Genomic DNA, 24792 nt, shown 5'->3' with positions numbered 1-24792 from the left:
CTGGAAAGGTGCCATAGAACGGCATGATTTGACTGACAGAACAACTCAATCTGAGTGAGAACTGTCAGCGGGTTCTGTAGGTCTACCCTCTCGTTTTCCCCCATCCTGTTGGATCCCCAACTGAGAACAAATTAACAGCAGCAGAGCTATATCCAGCAGGCACGGGCACACATAGACATCAAAGGGGGCTTGAGCCCCTGCCCTTTTATCTGTGGGGACTACCCCATAGGTCGAACTCCCGTTGGGTCGAACAGCGTCGGCAGGTTAGATAATCACCCGCGTCATGGTTACTGAGGTTAAGTTTAGGGTTAGGGTTAGAGTTAGGCATAGTTTTACTGAGGTTAGGATTAGGGTCAGGGTTAGAGTTTGGTGGTCGGTCTAAAGGGTGTTCGACCTAATGACATGTTACCTTTATCTGTCTGTAAAAAGTGCTCTCTCCAGACCATGAATAAAACTTTTACTATGGTGAAAGTGAAAGCAATGCAAAATGCCCTCTATGCCATACCTGAAGGCTGCATTCAAGAGTATTGCCTTGTCAAAACTCTCCTGAACTTGAATGGAGCATCTTATGTTGAAATAATTGCCCTCTCTGTGTAGAAATCCAAGCCGTTATGCCACATCTCCAGTATTCACTTGGTTATGCTTACTGTAGTTCCAGTGTTAAAGACGGGGTGAAATCAAAAACATGTTTTTCACACTTTTAGAATATGGCCATACCTAACACTAGATGCCAAAAAAATAGAAAATAAACTGTTTGTGTATATTTATATCAAAGGTCCCTAAATAGGCCATTCTTAATTACTTCCTGTGAACAGAAATTCAAATAGTGATGACATAGATAGAGTTTTTGAATATAAATGAACCTTTGATTACATTCACCTGTTTATGTCCCATTGAGAATGTACATTTGGTGTACATGAAACAAAATAAAATATCCTACAAAAAAGGTCACATGCCAGCAGGAATATGCCTCTCAACTTGAGCCAAAAATGACCCAAAAAGTATCTCAGTTACTTGACGAGTTACAAAAATGTGAATGTAATAACTCAGTTACCAGCAAGTTACAGCAACATGTAACTTAGTTACGTAACTCAGTTACATGTAACTTTAACTTCCCCAACACTGTGTAGTTCAGCGTGGTTTCACACACAACACGTTGCGACACGTTGTGAGCTTGGAGGTCTGCTATTTTCGGTGCTTCCACCAAAAGGCCCTTTTGGAAATTCCAGCCCCTGCCTCTCTAACATTCTCTGCACGTCCCAGATATCCAGTATCCTCCTGTATGTCCACAAGTCTCCCCTTCTCTTCCACTCTCTCTCTGTTTTATTATTTCACATAATGCCAGTCCGAATAATAATTGCATTCAACAACAACCCAAGAAATAGCCGATCTACAAGCTATGAGCTTGTCGATCTAGATTTCCCCAAAAATAAATAGAAGCTGGAATAATTATGGGGGTCCCTGGCAGAAAATATGTTGAGGGAGAGGGCTAAATATTAATTTGAGGGTCCCTCACATGTAAAAAAGTTTGCTACCACAGAGAAGGTGAGCGGAAATGGTTAGACAACACTTTTGTAGCTGTGTAGCTGCAATTGAAGCAAGCTCAACTTGGATTGTAGATTATGTAGCAGCTACACACATCGGGGGAGGGGTTTGTATCGCTGGCTTCCAATGAAAATTAACGGTACCCTGTAGCTTTGCGTCTCCATGTCGTTGGCTTCCAAATGACAATGAATGGCAGCCCGCAGCTTTGCATCAGCCAGTGTGCGAACACAGCATTGGAACACTGGTTCTCAACCTTTCTCCCTTACGAACAGTAACAGCTGAGTTGAGGCATTACATTTCGTATAACACGGTTCTATTGTGAAAATAGCAGATTGCGTTGCGAGGCGTTGTGAGCATGTAGATCTGCGATTTTCACAATTTCAGCCTCTAATATTTGACAATTTGGCTAGCAATGTTTAATTTGTCATTTTAGAGGTATTAAAAAGTCCTTACATTGTCACTTTAGAAATGTGCAGATACCCTCTATACCAGGGGTCTTCAACAGGGGGTCCGGGACCCCTAGGGGGTCCTCAGAGTTACTACAGGGGGTCCTCCAAATCGTTGTGTGATAGAAACCTTTTTTTCTCCTTTGTTATACTAACCACTTGAACCCTATATTCTGAGAACTTTAGACCAAAGAACAAAGACCAAAAGAACAACACCTCGCGGTGCGAGGCGTTGTGAGCTTGTAGATCTGCTATTTTTGGCAAAGAGCTTTGGTGTAGATGGGAAAAAGAGCAGATTAATTACAGAGTGAAAGGTCAAGTTGATCAACTATCGACAGTTCAAGTGATTAAAAATCTGAAACAAACTGACAGGAATCCAACATACACTGATTATTGTGCTGTCAAACGATGAAACTATATGGAATCTCTGAAAAGGTTGTGGGGGTCCCTGCTTCATCTCTCTCTCAACTAAGGGGTCCTTGGCCTGAAAACGACCCTTGCTCTATACACTTGAACTTTATGTCGGTTTGTTTACTGTTGAGTGAGAAAACAATGTTTCATATTCAATTAATCATCTGGGGACCCCCCAAAATAGTTTGGGGACCCCCCCTTGGTTGAGAACCACTGCATTATAGGGTTAACTCTAGTACCTGGTTGGACGGGGGACCGCAGGTCGGTGCTGGGCGAGTTCCTCATGGATCCCGTGCTCCCGTGGGTTGCACAGTACGCCATGACGTCTGCAAACTCTCTCCTGTTCAGACAACACATCAGAGGACAATGGATGAGTGACCACTATAGGACAGGGGTTTTCAAACTGTTTTTTGGACTTTTTTGCCCCCCTAAATGCCCTGTCTGCCCCACCAAACACGTGCCAAAATGCTTAGTTTTCTATGCATTTTGGGTGTTTTAGGGGTTTGTCCCCCCATTTTTTCCGCCCACGCCACTTAGCGGCATGGGCTGGAGGTGACCCCCCTATCATTTCTTCCTGCCCCACCTAGTGCTAAAGGCTAGATCCGGCCCTGGTTGCTTATCTCCCGATTAGGGAGTCTTACTGTTTTTTTTAGAATCTTACACCAGTAAGACTCCCTAATCGGGGGATAAGCGACCGCCAGGTCGAATACACAAACTTTAGATGGCAATGGTAGCCAATCAGGAGGGAATATGGGAAATGGGACAGATCCATGTTTGATGACATGACTTTAGAGATACTGATTTTAGGGCAAAATCTGTAGGAGCAGTGTCCAAAAATGTGTTGTGTAGCAAGAAATCGGCCTCATGGGCGAGGTTGTGGTTTGGCAGCCAAGGAGTGTGTGTGCAAAGTTTGGCATGGATCGGGGCAACGGTGGCGGAGATATGAGAAGGGCAAAAGTGTGACGTGTGACGTGTGACGTGTGACTGACAGACATACAGACTGACAGCCGGTGGAGGTTTTGATAGTAACTGCGACCTGACAGTCGCAATAAATTGGCCCGTATAAGTGGCATTGATTTCTGTAAAATCTGGAATTCATATATCTATAGTTGACAATGATTAAAATCTGAAGGAGCAGTGTCCAAAAAATGTTTGAAAAAAATCGTCCTGAAGGTGGTGCTAAGCGGGACAGATCCATGTCGATGACATGGCGGTAGAGATACTGTGTACCGCTTTGTGTGATTTTAGGGCAAAATCTGTAGGAGCAGTGTCCAAAAATGTGTTTACCGATTTACTGTTATTTTTTAGAATCTTACATCATATTGGAGAAATATCTACTTCCATCAGAACTGACTGAAAATATTACGTCATACTTGACGTTTAACCACATTGAAACCCAGCATGCCTATTCTGGGGGGAAGGTTCACCAAAAATAGCTGACGTTAACTTGTGACACGTTGTGAGCTTGTAGATCTGCTATTTTTGGTGAAGAGAGGTGTCGTAGATGGAAAAAAAAACTCATCAAGTACAGTGCAAATCAGGTCTGTTTTACTAAGCATAGTGAAGTGATATTGATGAATTCCAAATGTTATCAAATTATCTCGTGGCACCCCTGGACTGGCATCACAGCACCCCAGGGTGCCCCGTCACCCACTTTGAAAACCCCTGCACTAGGGGGGTAACGATACATTTTAACAATGATACAATACGCATCACGATACATGGTTGACGATACATGGACAATATTGGTTCATTCATGGTGATATGATTCGATTCAATGATTTTAAAATCGATATAGTAACTATTTAGCAAAGAAATTAGATCTGTGTGAAACGTGTCAATAGTGCATGTTTTTAAGGGAAAAAACTATTATGTTGGATATAAATAAGTAAACACTGTGATTCTCTAGCAAATACATGGACATTATATTTCAACACATATGGACAAACCTGCCAAACCTTGACATGAACACAGAGATTATCGATAGACCAAGAGTAGCTATATAGAATGGAAATGGTAATTAAACCCCTCTTTTTCATTTTCCTTCTTAAAATGTCTAAATACAAGGCACAAATACTTTCCACACAATCAATTATTTGCATTGCAAAACGATTCGATACCGATTACCGCATTTTAAAACGATACGAAACGATACAAAGCCAAAGCGATATTTTGCTTTTGCAAACAATATAGTAGATCAACGCAAATTAAAATCAATTTTTCGATTCAGTTACTATATCGTCACACCCCTAGCAAAGACCTTTACAGTAAGTAGTGAATTTAGGGGTTAAGTGGTTACACTAAAGTTCCGGACTGCATCTTTTAACGGGATCCATATTTACAATCCATTTCCCTACATCAGAGAAGCAACGTTTTTATCTGCATTTGAGAGAAGAAAAAAAAGCTAAAAGCAAAAAAAATAAAAAGCAGAAAATCACTCAATCGATGTTCCGTGGCTGGCTGGCTTTTGGTGCAGACTTCACTATAGAGCTCTGGTTGCATATAGGAAGGCAGAGATAGCCGGTAAGAGGGGGAAAAAAGGCCTGCTTTCAGTGCTTTGTGACTGTTATCCCTGGGTGCTGACGTGGTCCCTGGCCAAGGTGACCCGGCCTTTTAAATGAGACCTCCTAAACTTTGGAACGCACGGCCCAGGGGACTCACACAGCCAACGCAGTCAGCATCTGATTTTTAAAAGCCATATCTCTTTACATTCTCCTTTGCGATATATATATATATATATATTTTTTTTTTTTACCGAGACAATAACATCTATATCGCCCGCTTTCGGGTGAAAACCTAGTAAGTCCAAAACAGTTACTTTTCATAAAAAAAAACAATCCCAGTGATCCAATATAGTTATTATTTGGTCTTAATACATTTCACTGGAAGATATTTCTAAAACACACACATGATGCACGCACGCAAGCACGCATTTAAAGGAGTAGTTCACCCCCCCAAAATGACCTTTTTCTATTGATTACTCACGCCATGGAGACTTTTGTTTTTGTTTAGTTTCCTGTCGCATTCCGAAGACAAAAAAAGTTCAAAAGCAGATTTACCCCCATTTATTCCGGATAGGGTGGTACATGGTGGTACATTTATTGTAATCAAATTATTGTCTTAGTAATGCGACAAAAAACTAAAAAATATATTATTAAACTCAAGTCTCCGTGGTGTCAGTAATCTATAGAAATATAGTCATTTTGGGGGTGAACTACTCCTTTAACTCCTGTTTTCCAAAAAACGGTGGAAATATTGAATCTACAAGCTGTAATAAAAACAGAATATGTGATGTTGTGCATTACTTTGGCACTGAAAGTATCTGATACCGATACTTTTGTACCTTTACTCAACTAATATTTTGTACAGTAAAGCCAAATCCACAGAGCGGCAGTCATTAACTACGAGTGGCACCGCGACATTGCAACTACAGGGCAGCGCAGGGGTGTCCCACCAAATTCTGGGTACAAGGATCCACTGCGGGCCCCCCATGAATGTTCTTCATAAGGAGAGGGGGTTTAACCCATCTAGACTGGGAACACATTATTACGCACTATTTTGTGCTTTAACTATTGAAAAATAGCAGATATACAAGCTACAGCGCGGCACAGAGACTTGCACACATTTTGTGCAAGTCTTTGAATATTTCAGTGGTGCCATCTCAAAGTATTTAGTTCCGGGGTCCACCCCAGAAGCAAAATTTGAGTTAAAAATGTTCGCTTAAAAAACACATAATATATTCAAAGATTTGCACACATTTTCACGACTTCTCAAAAATAGCAGATCTACAAGCTTGTATATCTGCTATTTTTCAATAGCTAAAGCATTAAATAAGGAAGGCCCCTCCACCATTTAAACCATTTAAACCCTCTATAATTGGTAAAAAGGTACTTATAATATATCTCTGCTGTCTGGCCGAACTCCAAAATGTTGGTTTTGACCGAAGGGTTTTTTACTACTTTTCATTGGTTCAATATTATTTTAACCAACACAGACGTAAAGGGTGTTCAATAGCACATATTTATGAAAAAAAGGGAGGGCCAATCGGGTGGAGTTAGCTGGTTTGGCAGAAAGTGTGGAGTTAGGAGGTTTTGTCCCAAGCACTTTTTATACTTTCCATTGGTTCAATATTATTTTAACCAACACTCAGATGTAAAGGGTGTTCAATAGCCCTGATATATGCAAAAAAAACAAACAAGAGGTTTTGGCCAGACAGTGACGATATGTACTTTCACTCTCTATCAAATGTCTTAAAAAACATGTCCCATGTCCCAAAAATAGCCGATCTACAAGCTTGTAGATCGGCTATTTTTTGACAAATGTTCTGCCCCAGGATAATGGATTTTGATTATCGAGATAATATCGTAAATCGCGATTTCTTTTTTTTGTCACAATAATCGTGATATGACATGTTCATATCGTCCCATCCCTATGCATGAGTTGTACTAGAAACTGAGCATTTCTTACATACTGTGTCTCAGTAGTCTACTTCTTCTACCACTGTGACTGACGCCAATTACACATGGATTTTATGACTGTTCAGCAACTTTTCTAGGTAAGAACATGCAAATTGGAACTGTACCCTGTTCACCAAGACTGCTGCTCATTAGTAGTTGCAGAACCAGAACTTATTTGAATGAATAAAAAAGAAGTTGCTTTAGCCATTTAGGCCTAGAATTATCGAATGCTTTAACTATTGAAAAATAGCAGTTATAGAGCTTGTAGATCAGCTATTTTTGAAAAAGTCGTGAAAATGTGTGCACATCTTTGAATATATGAATTTTTAAAGCGAACGTTTGTAACTCGAATGTTGCTTCTGGGGGGTCCCTGGAACAAAAATATTTTGAGATGGGGGTCCGTGGCCAAATTCATATCATTTTGGGGGTCCTTCACATGAAAATGTTTGAGAACCACTGACGTAGAAGAAAAAAAAAAAATCTGGGCAAAATTCAAATGTTCACGATTTAAAAAAAAAAATGCTGATATACAAGCTCGCAGTGCAGCACTCGGTGCCGCGCTGTGAGCTTGTAGATCTGTTTTTTTTTTAAGTTAAAGCATAAAATAATAATATGCAATAATGCGTACTCTGTCAAAATGGATTAAACATTTGTGGGGAAACCTTTAGCAGAAAGTGATAGACAAGCTCACATGGTGCGTTCCAGTTGCTGGCGAAAAGGTAAAAACACAGGAAAAAAACATGGCACAGTTACATTTCCCGCCGGTAGTTTTAATAGCTCAGAAATGCAGAAACGGTTTCTACCTCCCCAAAACTGCCTGGGACCCCCATGGAAATGTGTTGCATAATTGCTTTATTTTAATGGCAGGTCTAGCTCACAACGCTTGTAGATCTGCTGTTTTCAAATAGCCGCGTGTTGGCCTTGTTTCCCTGAACCGTTTGCTTGTTTCTCTCGCAAAATGTGGCAACGCTGGACGGGAGCTGTAACTGCTGCAATATCACATAACTCACACTGCAGAGATGACTCACACTGCACTGTACCACCAGCAACTAAGTACAGTACATTTACTTGAGTATCGTACGTATGCAGGGGTCATATGTGACCAAGTACAGTGCTTTAGGGCAGGGGTTTTCAAAGTGGGTGACGGGGCACCCTGGGGTGCCGTGACGGCAGTCCAGGGGTGCCGCGATATCATTTGATAATATTTGGAATTTATTGAATATCATTTTAAACTTGAAGTACAAAGTTATTTTCAGTCAGTTCTAACCAAAATGGCTATTATCTCAACGTTTTCCTCGCAACATAATCACTAAAATATCGTCACTGTCGGGAAGAAACCTTGTATCTCCAAGTTTCAAATGTGTACGTCTTTTGGTAAAGCAAAGCCCTGCTTCATCATACAAGACTGTTACACAAAACTAGTGAAAACAGACGATCTACAAGCACACAACGCCTCGCGATGTACATTTTATAGATGATAAATACAAAACAAACGGTTTTGGACATACAAGGTTTCCACCCGACAACGACGACATGCTATAAATATAAGGTGCTGGGAGTGAAAATTATAATGTAGGGGTGCCTCGGATTAAAACATATATTTATGGGGTGCCCTGAGACAAAAAGGTTTGGGAACCCCTGCTTTAGGGCACAAGAGGGCATTGGTCTTTTTTCAGCTTTTTGCAGATCACGAAAGTACAGAATATAAGCTTTCAAATGATGTGTCATTCATTGAAAATATTTGAAGAAGATGTGATTATTTGAATGTTGTTAAACCTCGAACCAAGAATCTGAGTAAAAGGCACTCAACGTTTGTCACACTACTGGCAGTCAGGTAAGGGGTCTGAACAATGGATTGTTAACTCCACCCCTCACCCGCCCTAACCTATTGGTGGTGATCTGCAGCTGAAACCTGAGAACAACAACCACATATTAGCCAACATAAACTGCAAATGTTAATGTTGGCTTTGACATGTTAAAGGGACTACACCATGAATTTACATTCTTCCAATTTTTATGTATTTTCTTGGTGTCCCACCAGCAACTTCTATCCTCACAAAGTCCTATTTCTGACCATTGTGTCTTTCTCAGTTTATGGGCAGATCTATGTTAGCATGTCTCAGAATGGTCCTGATTGTGAAAGGTCAGATTTGTGATGTCACAAGGCCTGAGAAGGAGGCAGGAGGAGCTGGGAGAGGGTTGGGGAGGGGTGGGCAGGCCTGAGAAGGAGGCAGGAGGAGCTGGGAGAGGGTTGGGGAGGGGTGGGCAGGCCTGCTGAGCAGGAGGTGGGGAGGAGTGTGGGGCCAAAACTGGCTCAATAACGCAGTCCTCCCACTCAGGACAAGGTGGTACTGCAGCTGAAAATGCTCTGAAAGCCAGGCAGAAATGACAGGGGCTCTGTATTCAGGAGTGGTAATTTAGCCTCAAACCTTTTCAAAAACGTTTTTGGGACACAAACAGTGTTATATAAATTATTTTTAAATGCATGGTGTAGGACCTTTAATTGTTGCAACCGAAGGTCGCGGTATAACATGAGAAATGTTGCAGCTTGTCTCCGTCTGTCTGTCGGTCTGTCTGTCTGTCTGTGTCAGTCAGATTGTCAGTACACATTTTTACAGTCTATTGGTTCCCTTGTCACTGTGACATCACTCTGACATCATGCTCTAAATTCACTGTGATGTCAGGGGAACCACTCTTAACAGAATGGGTTTTCTGCTCTGACATCACGCTCTGGCTTCTGCCCATATATAGACATGTCATGAAAGAGCATGCCCATATATGGACATTCCCAGATCACACTTGCAAAACAATTACATCCTTGTCCTTTTTATGCCCATATATGGGGATCCTTGTCCCGTTGTCATCAATATTGAGGGCATATCTTAGCCTGACACTCAGCCTGAATTGACATTTCGTTTCACTTCATTATTCAGTCTGAACTCGCTTCCCCCCAGGGCGATTACAGGGATGGGCGTTGCCAAAAAGAGGCAGTCTTCAGCGATTGGTTCACCGACCAACACATGACATAGTGTTGTTATCATGGTTGTTATGTGTGGCTGGCTAGTGGCTAGCCTGTTGCTTGCTAGTGCTGATTGCTAACCAAAGAAACAGTCAGAATAGGAGCACTACGAACTAGTAATCAAACACAACATAACATGCCTACTGGTGTTTCATAGCGAGATCGATACGATCGCATTTTACCGCAATTTACCGCATTTTACCGCGACGCGATGCGCGGTACGGTACGGCGGCGGTGCTGGTGTACTTGGAAACACACATGAGTTCTGGGAAACCCCCACCCACGCTGATCACAAGACGCTGATTCACGACGCTGATTCGCCGTACAGATTTTCAACCGAGGCAGGCCTCTTCAATGAGAGCACTTCTAGACCCCTGATTCGCCAAAACAAAAAATTTAAAGGGGTGTGGCTAGCGATTCAGGGTCTGGAACTGGCCAGAACTGGGGTCTTATGATCATTTTTTTTTTTTTTAATAGATTTATTTATTTTTGTGCAAATCTTTGAATATAGGCTATCTTTTTAAAAGTGAACATTTGTAACTCAAATACTTGCTAATCGGGGTGCCTGTAACAACATATTTTAAGATGGGGGTCCGCAACCAAATACCTGTAATTTTGGGGGTCCTTGACATGAAAAAAAGTTTCAGAACAACTTGGAAGAAGGATTTAGAAGGCATTTATAGAATCGGGTCAAAATGTGAGCTTGTATATCTGCTATTTTTTGATAGTTAAAAGCAGGGGTCTTCAACAGGGGGTCCGGGACCCCTAGGGGGCAGCCCTGGAATTTCGTCATTTTAGGGGCAAGGCCACTTGGCCTTTGGTGTTGTCCATCTTTTGAGGGCACAAAGGCCAAATACCAGGGCAGGAAGGCCATCAAATAAAACAAGATCTTTGTCCATTGAAAGAATGTGTTGAATTTCAGGGTTTGGGATGATAACCTAATCTGCAGTAAAATAGATAAATGATGGTATTTACAATCTGATCCATGCTCAGCCCTGCACCAGTCAAAGTCACTGGATTGGTTTAAATATGGGGGAGTTAAGATTTCAGAATCTCAACAAAAAACACTGGTGTCTACATGATAAGAAAGAGACACTGGTGTCTACATGACAAGAAAGACACACTGGTGTCTACTGTCTACATATTGACTAGAAAGAGACAGAGGAGAAAGTGGTACAGTCAGCTGGGGCATTAAGGCCACTGTGGCCTCAGGTCATGCCATTTCTTTGAGGGGAACAAGGCCAAACTGAGGGGCAACGACGGCCATGGCCTTCATGGCCTCCATGAAATTCCTGCCCTGCTAGGGGGTCTTCAGAGTTACTACAGGGGGTCCTCCAAATCTTTGTGTAATAGAAACCTTTTTTCTTATTCTTTTAACTCTTTTACTGCCACAGAATTGAACAAAAAGCTCAATCCACTGCCAGCTAAATTGAGAATTGTCGCTCATCTTTGAAGGCCTACTGGAGAAATTTGGTTTCGACTATAAAGACAACAATTATATGGCAACGAAGAATAGAATGTCTACTTTGCAACAGAAAAAGATTTCGAGTTTTTATCTTGTTCTGTTCATTAGCTAGAAGCTGCAGAATGTGGCCTAAAAACAGCTCTTTGAGAACATAAAGCTGAGAAAAATGCATTTTTGTGAAGAATACATTTTCAGGCAGAAATCTCTCTTTAGCCTTTTATTGTTGGCTTCAGTAACATCACACCTATGATCAGTGGTTGTTTACAAACAAATTCAAAAAAATAAAAACAAGAAAAAGTGTCTTTTTACACACTTTTAGTGTGTAAGAGAAGTAAGAGCAGTAGTAAGAGCAGTGCAGAACATTGACACAGTGACATGAGCTTCAGCCTGAATCCTGCTTCAGCTTTCAGGGTTCTCTTTATCTCACTGTGACACTACTGTGACACTACATGTCTACAGTACAGAGTGTATATGTGTGTGTGCGTGCGTGCGTGCGTGCGTGCGTGTGTGTCATTCAGCCTGCACAGGGCCTGGGGCTCCATTCTGTTTCACTCCAGCCAGGCTCCTCCGGAAGGGCTCCACCGGGTCTGCTGAACTCGTACACGAGCCCATGGTCGATCTGTAAATTATACAAATACATAATTACTATAAAATACATGAAAAATAGTACACCTTCAAGCTCACAACGCGTCACAGCAGAATGCGTGGAGGTTGGGGGCCTACTATTTTCATCAAAAGGCCGTTTTAGAAATGTCAACCCCTGCCTCTCTAACATTCTATGCACTTCCTGCTTACCACACAAATATATATATATATATATATATATATATATATATATATATAGTAATTATGTAAAAACAGCATTCATGGTCTGGAGAGGGCACTTTTTACAGATGGATAAAAGGGCAGGGGCTCAAGCCCCCTTTGATGTCTATGTGAGCATGTGCATGGTGCTAAGTCTGATTTACAGAAAAAAGTTTGTTTTTCCACGATGTGGAAATGAAGAAGTAGGCTCATCATCATCGTCGACTCATCATCTAAAATCATAGCCAGGAAAATATCAAATAGTTTATATCTAAACAAATCAATTTACAATTTTGACATTTAGCAAATGACTTACAATAAGTTCATATATAACATAAAATGCAGTTATAGTAAATAGTTACCATGCATTTACTGTCACAGTGAAATTCCCTTTATACCCTGTATACCTATATAAAATGTCACAATGCAACATAGCTCTGTTTACACAAAGCTGTACTCCCTCCAACTGTATATATGTTCCCCATTTTCAACAGTTTTTGCCAGACCCATGAAATGGGTAGGCCTACATAAGCAAATGTCTGTCCGGGTTTTCTATATAAAGGGTATATATGATGATGACATGATGATGACATGCCTACAAAAGGCATGATGTCATAAATGATGATGACAGACAGGGGGTCTGGCACAACCAGGTTGACCTGGTCTAGTTATTTGTAACACTTGCTTTGGCAATGTAAACGTATGTTTTCTCATGCCAATAAAGCTCCTTTGAATTGAACTGAAAAGCTACATCATCAGCTACTGATGATGATGATGATGATGATGATGACGATAAAAAGAAACCTCTCCCTCTCTCTCACACACACACGCATCGTACGCACGCACACACAAACTAAGCCAATAAATCCTAAATTCCCATCAAACTAGACCAGGTCAACCTGGTTGTGCCAGACCCCCTGTCTGTCATCATCATTTATGACATCATGCCTTTTGTAGGCATGTCATCATCATGTCATCATCATATATACCCTTTATATAGAAAACCCGGACAGACAGACAGACCGACATTTGCTTATGTAGGCCTACCCATTTCATGGGTCTGGCAATAATCCTAGTAGGCTGTGCAGTGCACGTACACTACACGCGGTACGTGCACGCGCGTGATAGGAACTCCACGTGTGTCCTGAGTAGCGACAAAAACAAACCAAGCACGTGGATCCTAACTGCTTGGATCAAGTTACTGATCCGGTCCGGATACGGAAACATTTCTTGCATGTATGTGTACGTGTAAATAGCCGGATGCAGTAGGCGGGCTCTAGACCGGATCCCAATGTCGGAGTGGCAACACGTCGCAATGGAAAACCGTTACCCTATCTCACTGATCACTGACCATCCCCCCATCCCAGGCTTCCAGTTCCACACGGATGCTCTGTTATCACACAGTATACAACTATATACAGTATACAACTATACAATACATACATGCACTGGATTGGAAGTCTTACTTTGGACAGTAGGATCGTGGCCTCTGTTCTCCGAGGGGTCTCTACGCGGAAGCCATTCTTCATTGGCCAAATCGCCCAGTTCGTCTGTCTCTTCGCGGCGGTGGCGGCGGTACATGGGTCTCTGCTGCTGCGGCGATGTGAGCCCCCGGGCGGGGGGATCCATCCTACACGGGGGTCGAGCTCCGTCGGGATCGGTTTCCACAATATCACGAGGCTCTTGATCCACTTCTGGACCCCGGTTCTTCGCGACTGGCACCATCTTCAATCTTTTTATCTTCAATACCAACGGCTACAGTGATCTTTTTCTCTTCTTCATCATCATCATCATCATGATCATCATCACGACCAGAGTTGGGTGTAACGCGTTACAAAGTAACGCGTTACTGTAATAATACTACTTTTTTCGGTAACGAGTAGTGTAACGGTACTACTCCTCCGAAATAATAATAACACTACAAATACTGCCTGGTCGCGTTACTCGCTACTCGCTACTTTCGTGCCTGCAGTTTCTGCTTCTGCCTTCAGCAGGAACCGATTGTAAACATCATCACTTGTCTTTTAAAACATTGGAACTGCCATTTATCTAAAATAACTAACCAAAGAAGAGGTAATCAAACACATTTGATAACACATTTGATTGTCAGCGCAGCAGCAGGTCACGGTGACACTGTGGCAATCAAGCCGCAGCCAGCAGCCACCCGACATTTGATAACCATCGCATATAGATTAATACAAGGGACTAAAAACAGCAAACCCCCCAAATACGGATATTTATAATATCAAGCAAAGAAATTAGTTACCTTTTGCCCATGAGAGAAAGGGAGAGAGAGAGAGAAAAGAGAAAAAAAGAGTGGCACGGCAGCGCATCACGAGGTGCGCAAAGCCGACGTTTGAATCACAGCCTAGATTAATATCCTACACGTGACAAGATACATTAAAACCCCCAAATAGTGAGTATTAAATATCCAGCGAGCCACAAGAATGAATTAGCCTACTGGAAATGTACGGTAGGCTGAGAGAGAGAGGGAAAAAGAGCACCTCACCTTTGCTCTGAGACTCTGACATGAGCTGATGATGACGGACAATTAATAATTCCTTATGCAAAACCATCGCTGCATGTTGCTTTTTTAAGCAAATGGGAAGTTTTCCGCTGCTAGAATTAGTTTGACATTGTTTTAGTGCTTCTGCTGCACACGGAGTCATCTCATTGTAGTTCCATCACTTTCGCCTGCTACAGTAGGGTAGAGTGGGGGAATAGGCCCCCCCTGGGGTAATAAGCCCCCCAGCTGTATTTGACTACAGAACTACCTACTTACTAATACAAATTATAATAATTACTATATGACCTGCTGCGCTCTGTGGGGGGAGAATCTCCGCCAGGTCATGTCCACCCCTGGACTGGAAAATTCATAGGAGCCAAATGGAATGAAATCTGCTTAAACTGACTGACATATGGATACAGAACTATAGGCTATAATGTCAGGTGGAAACCATGTCCATAAATAAATGAATAAACTCATATGTGAGCTAAATAAGGCCACAGGGGCTCAGAAATAATTTAATTATTATAATTTTGATTAATTATTATAACTTCGTATTATTAATATTATTATTATTATTAGACTCATTCAAATGACCACCAGTGAGCCCTGCTCACTTCATTGAACAACATAACTGTATTGTATTAGATATTATAATAATATATAATAAATATTTAATACATCTAATATATGTTGGCAATGCATCTCAGGCTTTTTTATGGAGTAACGCAAAAGTAGTGTAACGAGTAGTGTAACGAGTTACTTTCTCCAGGAAGTAATGAAGTAGTGTAAGGCACTACTTTTTTCAGAGGTAATATGTAATATGTAGTGCACTACTTTTTGGAGTAACGGATCCCAACTCTGATCACGACCACCACCACCATTCGTGGGCGCTGCCTGGTCCTGAGTCACCAACGCGGGTAGGTTTGTAATCCTAATTCTAACAAAGTTTGTTTCTATCCGTGGATCTGCTCTGCTGCTGGCTGCTGCTCCGGCCAGGGGGGGAGGGTCGCACTTCGGCGGAATGATACCAGCAAGTTGAGGCTGAGTTGGCCTAATACATCTCAATATTCTAGTACTGCTAAATACTACTACCTACTACAATTACTATACTACTAATACTATAAAACAACTGATTTCCGACAAAATGATCGCTTTTACCAACGTTTCTCTCTCTCTTTCTCTACTAACAGCCCGATGCATAAAACAATATAGTCCCTCAACGCTGCTAGCAGCTAGCAGTGGCGTCAGTTCAGAACAAGCTAAGGTATGGCAACATGACTGGTGTCTGGTGAAGACACCAGTCATGTTGCCATACCTTAGCAACAGGCACGATGAAAAGTACATTTTTATTATTTCCCCCTGTCAAGGTATGGCAGCTGCATACCCCTGCCATACCCAATTGACGCCCCTGGCAGGCGCAGAGTCGCTCTGGGCAGGCGGAGCCAGGACAGTCTGTTTACTTTTTTTTTTTATGAACGGTTTCCGGCTGTCCTCAAAACGACACCACGACCAATTATGCATTCAAAAGTTGCGCAAGGACGTCTTTTATCATAATCCATAAAAAACATCAAACGAACGAACGGCCGTATTGGCCCTACTCGACCTCAAGAATTGGGGCGAACAGGAACGTTCAAAGCAGTATAAGAGTTAATATTAACCACTTGAACCCTAGTGTCCTTATTCTGAGAACTTTAGCCAAAAGTAGCCGATCTACAAGCTGCAGAACGCCTCGCGCTGCGAGGCGTTGTGAGCTTGTAGATCGACTATTTTTGGCAAAGAGCGTTTGTGTCGAGAGGAAAAAGAGCAGGCTAAGTACAGAGTGAAAAGTCAAGTTGTTTAAGTATTGACGGTTCAAGTGGTTAAATATCTGAAAACACAAATTGTCATGAATCCAAAATACACTGACGATTGTGCTGCCAAACAATGAAACTATATGGAATCTAGGATAAGGTTGTGGGGGTCCCTGCTTCATCTCTCTCTCAACTAAGGGGTCCTTGTATAACAAATAATGGTTAAAGTGGTTCTAATGTAAATGGACACACCAGGTAGTCAGACAAGTAGCCTGGGTGGGGGCAGAGAACTGAAGAGAGACGTGGATGGCGTTAATCCCCCTCCCCAACGCAGGAGGCAGATTAACACCTCAACACACGTTAGGCTCATTGTTAGTGCTACTCCCACTTAAGAACATTCACACTCCCACTTAATTCCTTAAGCTGTCCTCGTCTTCTGCTCTTCCCAGAGAGACAGACAGACAGACAGACGGACAGACAAGAGAGAGGCCGGTGGTGGAAAAAATACTTAAAGGGATATTTCACTTTCAAACTTGTGGTCATTTTATCGTCTAATCAGGCTTTTATGAACACCCTGAACAGTTTTTAATTTGCTTGATTCAGTATTTAGATATTTGACGTAAATGTTACCTGCTCCAAACTCCATTTTAACCATGATAGATTCATTAAAGGGACGGCAAGGGACGGAGGGCCATTCCAAGGTCGCTTAGGACAGAGTCGTTCAGTCACTTCCGTCACTGACTTGTGACTTGCGGCCTTGAAGCTGAGGCTGTAGTCAGTGTTTGATACATCACCGAGGGTTTTACGCACGCACGCACGCACGCACGCACTCACGCACGCACGCACGCACGCACGCACGCACGCACGCACGCACCCACGCACGCACGCACGCACGCACGCAATGTTATATCAGCCAAAAGGGCTGTCATTCATTCACAGCATCATTATGCTAGTTGTGGTTTTCTCTCGCAGGCAGGGACGTGCAGAGAATAATAATATATATACGTACTAGATTCAGTCTTTTTTTTTCACTCTCTATTAGGGATGTCCGATATTATCGGCGGGCCGATATTATCGGCGGGCCGATATTATCGGCCGATATTAGCATAAAAATGTATATCGGAAAATATCGGTATCGGTAATTTTTTTTTTTTTTTTTTTTTTTTTTTTTTTTAACAGGAGTTCTTACTGTATGGTAGGGGTGTGACAAAAAACCCAAAGTGGGGTTTGGGGTCTCCCAGCTAATGTTAGATAGTTAGCAACCAAATTGACCCTTACAGGTCTGTAACTCTGAGTGTACAAATGGAACCAAATGGATCCATTCCATTTGTACACTCTTAATATGATTTTATAATATAAATTGGGGTCCCAGCGATATATAAATGCCATTAAATGGGGGTCAGTAGCCTAATGCATTTCAAACTGGGAGTCCTTGAAATTCAAATGGTTGAGAATCACTGCTAGATATTATATTAGCATATATAGGTATTGGTATCGGTTAATATCCGAATCGGAAATTAAGAGTTGGATATATATCGGTTATCGGTAAAAAAGTCAATATCGGACTTCACTACTCTCTATCAAATGTCTTTGCAAAAAAATAAATAGCCGATCTACAAGCTCACGACGCGCCGTGGCGCGTTGTGAGCTTTTATATCTGCAATTTTTTTGGCAAGTGTTCTGCCCCAGGATAACGGATTTTGATTATCGCGATAATATCGTGAATAGTGATTTCTTTTGTCACAATAATCGTGATGTGACATTTTCATATCGTCTCATCCCTAATCGCACCCCAGTGTGTGACATGGATGGAGTGTTTGTTTATACATGTGACCTACTTGGCTTCTTCATCTCTCGCGATCAGAAGGCGCATGTGATTGGTCGCCGAGGCTGCTCTCAAGATGTCCACAGCTCTGTAACACACACACATGCACGCACACGCACACACACACGCACACACACGCACACACCCACACACACACACACACACACACACACACACACACACACACACACACACACACACACACAGAGATAGTCAGATTAAAAAATAAAATAAAAAAAAATGTAAAGCATAGCGTCGCTGTCAGGTAGAAACCGTGTATATCCATGTTTCAACTTTGATTTTTTTAAATGTATTTTTGAATTAATTTTGTTTTAGTGTAAATTAATGCCACATCTGGCTTATGACAGTGTCAGGCAAACGCAGCCAAAACCAAGATCTACAGCACGCTGTGAGCAGGGACGTGCTGGGCCCCTGATTCAGCCCGGGAAGAGCAGTTGGGGAGGCCCTCATTGGCAGATATATATTTTTTTGCCTTCCGTAGGAGCCGCGGGGCCCAAAATACTAACTAGGCCGCTGCTACTCAGCGCTGTGGCGCTGCTGCTACTCAAAGATTGGCCATGTCAGATCATGAGAGATGAGTCAGTGGGCCAATTACATGAGTTATATTTACTTTGTGGGCCGCCCAGCCCCCAAAATGGAACGAAGGCGTTTAGTATAATTACCAGGGAACCTTTTTTTAACTCATTTAACGCCTCAGACATAGATTGGCGAGAGTCATTAATTAGGCATTTATGCCAGCGACGAAGATGGACGAGAATAGGCATTTTTTTGTTATAAAACAACAACAAAAAACATAATTTTTGCTGAAATCATAAAACTGTATATCTGTAACCTATGTTTGTATCCAGCGGCGGATCATGTGATTGAACCGGAACCAGAAGTGCGCGATCCGTTCCGGGTCGCCTTTGTTATGATTCTGGTTATAACTCATGTAATTGGCCCACTGGTTAGATTGTATTATAAATATAAACACATATGAAATCGCAGCCGTAAGTCACAGCTTATCAATTCATTTCAAAGGAACTTTATTGGCATGAGGAAACAAACGTTTACATTGCCAAAGCAAGGAAGCAAGGAAAGAGGGAGTCCCGATTCTGATTGGCCTACCAATCGTCCCCCTCTGTGACTCCATGTGGAAGCGTGATTCAGAATTCCGGAAGCTTGCCTTAAAAATGTAGCTTGCCTTTTTTACAGACGCCCCAGAGCTGGAGAAGACGTCTACCTTTCTATGTCTGTGGGCTGGGACGTGCAGAGAATGTTAGAGAGGCAGGGGCTGAAATCTCTGAAAGGTTATTTTGCTGAAAATATTGAAAATAGCAGACCTATTTTTGATACTTGATAGGCTACTACACTGAACTAAGCATAATCAAGTGAATACTGGAGATGTGTCGTAACGGCATGGCTTTCTCGCAGAGAGGGCAATTCTTTCAACATAAGATGCTGCATTCAAGTGCAGGAGGGTTTGGACAGGGCAATTCTCTTGAATGCTGAGAGCATTTGCATTTCTTTCACCATAGTAAAAACTGCATTCATGGTCTGGAGAGGGAACTTATTACAGACGGTTAAAAGGCCAGGGGCTCAAGCCCCCTTTGATGTCTATGTGTGCACGTGCCTATCAGTCAGTGGTAGGTACCTCTAGTCCCCCCCAGGCTCCTGGGCTGACGGATTCATTAGCGAACCACTGTATGGGTTGAAGATGGCCTACCTTTGGTTGGTCACTCCTGAGAGGGAGTCTCCGTTCACCTCCATGATCTGGTCACCTGGCTTGAGCTCTCCTGTTGGGGGTCAAAGGTCAGTCGGTCAGATGTGCCAAGTAAGAAAGTACATTTACTTTTTGATCCCACGGCCCGGGAGTGAAATTCAGTTGCCAGAGGCAGCACAGCATTTGGACAGGTGAATCTTAACCTATAGACCTTATTCACACCACGGCCATCTTGAATCACATGACCACATTGGGGTGGCAGCCTGCATTACAAACCATTGAAAACAATGGAGCAATGGACCAAAATATGTGTTCTGTTCAACCAATTTCGTTTGACCAAATCGACAAATGGGCAGATGATAACATCAACATTCCCAAAATGAGTAACTGGATTGATTACATCCACGGTAACGATATTCAATATGTGCAGTGCTTGCTCCGCCATCATATTAACTATTTGTTGTTAGATTGTTCCCGATTAATATGCAAAAATCACGATACAGTAAGTTAATATGATGGCAGAGCAAGCACTAGTCTGCACAGATACTGTAGCAAGTCTTTGTACAGATTAACACTGCAACCTAACTGCCATGAATATTGGGTGTACCCTTCTATTTGATCCTTTTGGGAATTTTGCTGGGGGTCCCTGAAACTAAATATTGTGAGAATACATTTCACACGCTGCGAGCTTGCAGATCTGCTTTTTTTTTTAAATCGTGAACATTTGTGCAAGTCTTTGAATATTTCAAATCCTTCTAAGGTTTTTTGAAAAACCTATGTTTCTATGTCATTGGTGCTCAAATATGTTCACGTGAAGGACCCCCAAAATGATGTGTTTGGCCAAGGACCCATTATCTCAAAATATTTAGTTCCCAGAGTTACAAATGTTCGCTTAAAAAACACATATTCAAAGATTTGCACGCATTTTCACGACTTTTCAAAAATAGCAGATCTACAAGATCTGCTATTTCTCAATAGCTAAAGCAGGGATGGGCAACTTTGATGATGGCGAGGGCCACTATATTTCCACGTTCACTCCAGAGGGCCACATTGCATATTGCTATGTCCTACTTTGTCATTCTAGTATCTCATTCAAAAGAGCTGCGATGCGTTTTGAGCTTGTAGATCGGCTATTTTTGCTTCTTTTGAATTGGAATCCTGAATTATTTGTTGTTATTTCTTAATTGGAATACTGAAATGTAACATTTTGATTTAATTTCAAACGCATTTAGTTATATACTCAAAAAAATACATTTTAATACTACTATACTAGTCATTAAGCTACTAATATTGACTGACTGAATTAAAGCAGATCATGTTTGGAATTATAACAGCTGAAATCAGTAATATATTCAGTATTCCGGTATTAATCTGCGGGCCGCATTAAGTGAAGGTGGGAGCCGCATGTGGCCCCCGGGCCGCCAGTTGCCAATGTATGAGCTAAAGTATAAAATAATGAAGGCTCCTCCCCCTTGGGCCCTGGTAACTCAGTCCCACTCCCCCCCTGTGACGCCCCTGCTTGGCCCTGGGGGAGTGCTGCTTGCAGCGTTGTGGAGAAGCCATCAACCATTCCACTTCACACTCAACACCACACGTCCTTGAGTCCTCAGCCATGCACCTGCCAAGTGGCTGCTGTCTGCCAGCCGCTCTGACCCAAGGACGCACATACATCTATACCAGTGCTTCCCAAACAGTGGGTCGGGACCCCCAGAGAGGTCCCCAGGTTATTTATTTATTTTTTTATTTTTTTGGGGGGGGGGGTCCCCAAGATGATTAGCTTAACGTGCAACATTGTGTTCTCACTCAACAGTAAACCAACCAACATAAAGCGTAAGTGTATACACATGTCTAATCTCCTTGAGCTAAAAAGTGTGGGAACCACTGATCTATAAAAGTCACAAACTGAGGGGTCAGGACCCCCAATGGGGGGGTCCCCACATTATTTTGGGGGAGTCCCCTGATGATTTTGCCTAACGTTGTTTTCTCACTCAACACTAACAGTAAACAAACCGACATACAGTATAACAGGGGCGCAGCCATGGGTGGGCCAGACCCACCAATGTAGAAAGCTGGCCCACCCATCGATTTTGTTTTTTCTTCTTGCTTAATATGAATAAATGAACAGCACTTTACAACTGTTGCTCCGATGATGCATCTACACTAGCAGCAGTTGGCTACTGTGTGTTTGGAGGGGGAGTGTTTATATTTGGAAATGTGTTGTTGGGATGAAGTGCAGCTGGGAACTCGATGCATTGTATTAGCCTATTAATTAGTGTTCATTGCTACTGCCGCCCGCACCCGTTTTAACCCCCCGAAAACATAATAATATACAGAATAAATAAATAAGTCTGTGCCCACCAAGAAGTTACCAGGCCCAGCCTATTCTGGCTGCACCCTGCAGTATAAGTGTAGCCCTTTTTAATTATTATTATTATTATTATTACCCTAATTGACAATCCATACCTTGCAATGTGGGTGTAGAGATGGGCGAAAATACATTGAAAAGTATTTTGATACAAAATACAAATACTGGGTCAAAAAATGTATCAAAATACAAAATATAAATACAGGCCAGAGAAATGTATTTAAGATTCAAATACCTATTTTGTATTTTGAAAATACATAAATACTTTTTATAAAAATTGATTAGTAATTTTATAGATTGACTGCCAAATATTAAATTAATTGCCCGTCCGAATTTCGAAGAATAAGTGCCTTCCAGACAATACGCGGTCACCGCCTCCTAGTAATTCATTTTCAATGGGAGGCGGGAGGCTATTTTGGCTGTGTGGAGAAGTTTTGGGGCGGTGAGGCGAGCGGGCACGGTCCCGTGAAATCCCCGCGAGCATGCTCGCTTGTGCATGCATATGCGGGCGGTGAGAGATTGTGTTCATCTTTGTGAAATACTGCGTGGCGTTTACTCACTGAGCGAGTGTGTTTGTGTCTCACCGCAGTGCGGTAACCGCTGACCCAAGCGGCAGCTGCGTATCGTGTGGAAGGTACTTAAATTGACCATACTATGGTGTTTGTCTTGAGCAGGCAGCCTAAATGTTTACCACTGTGTGCCAGTGTGTGAGAGCTCAGGCCAGAAGTGCCTTCCACACGATACGCGGTCACCGCTATGGCTGCCGCTTGGGTCAGCGGTTACCGCACCGCGGTGAGACACAAACACACTTGCACAGTGAGTAAACGCCACACGGTATTTCACAAAGATGAACACAATCCATCTCTCACTGCCCATGTACGCATGCACAAACGAGCACGCTCGCAGGGATTTTCACGGGACTGCGCCCGCTCGCCACCTCAAAACGTTGCTGCGCGGCAGAAATAGCCGCCCGCCTCTCATTGAAAATTAATTACTAGGAGGCGGTGACCGCGTATCGTCTGGAACCCACTTTACCGTTATCTTCTAAAGGAACTATGGCATGAGACTGAATGCAGAGGTGCCGCTGCGCCAGTACTTCATAGAGTGCAAAACCGCTCTGCCAGCCTTATAATAATAACTAAAACTGCACTCTGTCTAGGTGCCAACTTGCGACTTGTGCTCAAGTAGGCCATTTATAGCCTACTTCTGCACCAGCAGAGCGTGCCATGAGGTGCGCTCACCACTGGCATCACCACTGGCGATGCCAGTGATATCACCACTGACATCACCAGGAATGCTGGTCCCTCATTGGCTGTTAATGATGACATTGCCAGAAATGCTGGTCCCTTAATAATAATAATAATATCTCAAATTTATATAGCGCTTTTCTAAGTACCCAAAGACGCTTTACATGGGGCAAAAACAAAACAAAATAAACAACTTTATTAAGAATGAAAAACACTAAGACTAATAAAAACAATTAAAAACAATTAAACAAAGGTAGATTAGCTGGGGAAAGCAATATGAAAGAGGTGGGTTTTGAGACCGGTTTTGAAGGTTTGAATGGTGGGGGCGTCTCTGAGGGTTTTGGGGAGTGCATTCCAGAGGGTTGGGGCAGCAAAAGCAAAAGCTCTGTCGCCCCAGGTACGTTTTTTGGTGGTGGGGACAATAAGGAGGTTAGCGTCAGCAGACCTGAGGGAGCGGGATGGGGTATAGGGTTCCAGGAGATCACGGAGGTATGGAGGAGCGAGGTGGTTTAGAGCTTTGTAGGTGTTTAGGAGTACTTTGAAGTGGATTCTGTGTTTGACTGGGAGCCAATGAAGTTCACGGAGGACAGGTGTAATATGGTCACTTGAGCGGGTACTGGTGAGCAGGCGGGCAGCAGAGTTCTGGACATATTGAAGTTTATTGAGGACTTTGGAGGTGGTGCCGTGGAGGATACTGTTGCAATAGTCGAGGCGGGATGTAATGAAGGCATGAATGAGTGTTTCAGCGGCAGAGAGTGACAGAGAGGGGCGGAGACGGGCAATGTTCTTGAGGTGGAAGAAGGCAGTTTTGGTGACCTGGTTGACATGGGGGAGGAATGAGAGAGTGGGATCTAGAATGACGCCCAGGTTACGGACACGGGTGGAGGGTGTGACAATGGAACCATCAATGTTTAGTGAGAAGTCCTGTGTAGAGTGGGTGAGGGAGTTGGGGCCGATGATGATGATTTCCGATTTATTGCAGTTTAGTTTGAGAAAATTGTTTTGCATCCATGACTTTATATCTGTGAGGCAGGCAGTGAGGGTGGAATGGGTGGTTGTTGTGATGGCTTTGGTGGAGAGGTATAACTGTGTGTCATCTGCGTAGCTGTGGAACTGGAGTCCATGGTGGCGGAGAATTTGACCGAGTGGGAGGATGTAAATGATGAAGAGGAGGGGACCGAGGACT

General features: G+C 42.7%; 1 protein-coding gene across 1 annotated transcript in view; it reads right to left on the bottom strand.

Moving 5' to 3' along the window:
- The window catches only part of LOC308283185 (syntaxin-binding protein 4), a gene marked incomplete at both ends in the record, with an annotated part of 314024 nt that overhangs the window by 93209 nt on the left and 196023 nt on the right, over nt 1–24792 (bottom strand). Inside the window, 3 exons of the mRNA XM_080723564.1 lie at nt 2642–2742; nt 18285–18359; nt 19998–20067. Coding sequence (XP_080579690.1) covers nt 2642–2742; nt 18285–18359; nt 19998–20067 — 246 coding nt within the window. The remainder of the gene's footprint in view (nt 1–2641; nt 2743–18284; nt 18360–19997; nt 20068–24792) is intronic.

The sequence above is a fragment of the Nannobrachium achirus genome, assembly GCF_963921795.1.
Source record: "Nannobrachium achirus genome assembly, chromosome: 4".
In the NCBI taxonomy this organism is placed as follows: Eukaryota; Metazoa; Chordata; class Actinopteri; order Myctophiformes; family Myctophidae; genus Nannobrachium; species Nannobrachium achirus.
This window is presented reverse-complemented; position numbering and strand designations above follow the sequence as displayed.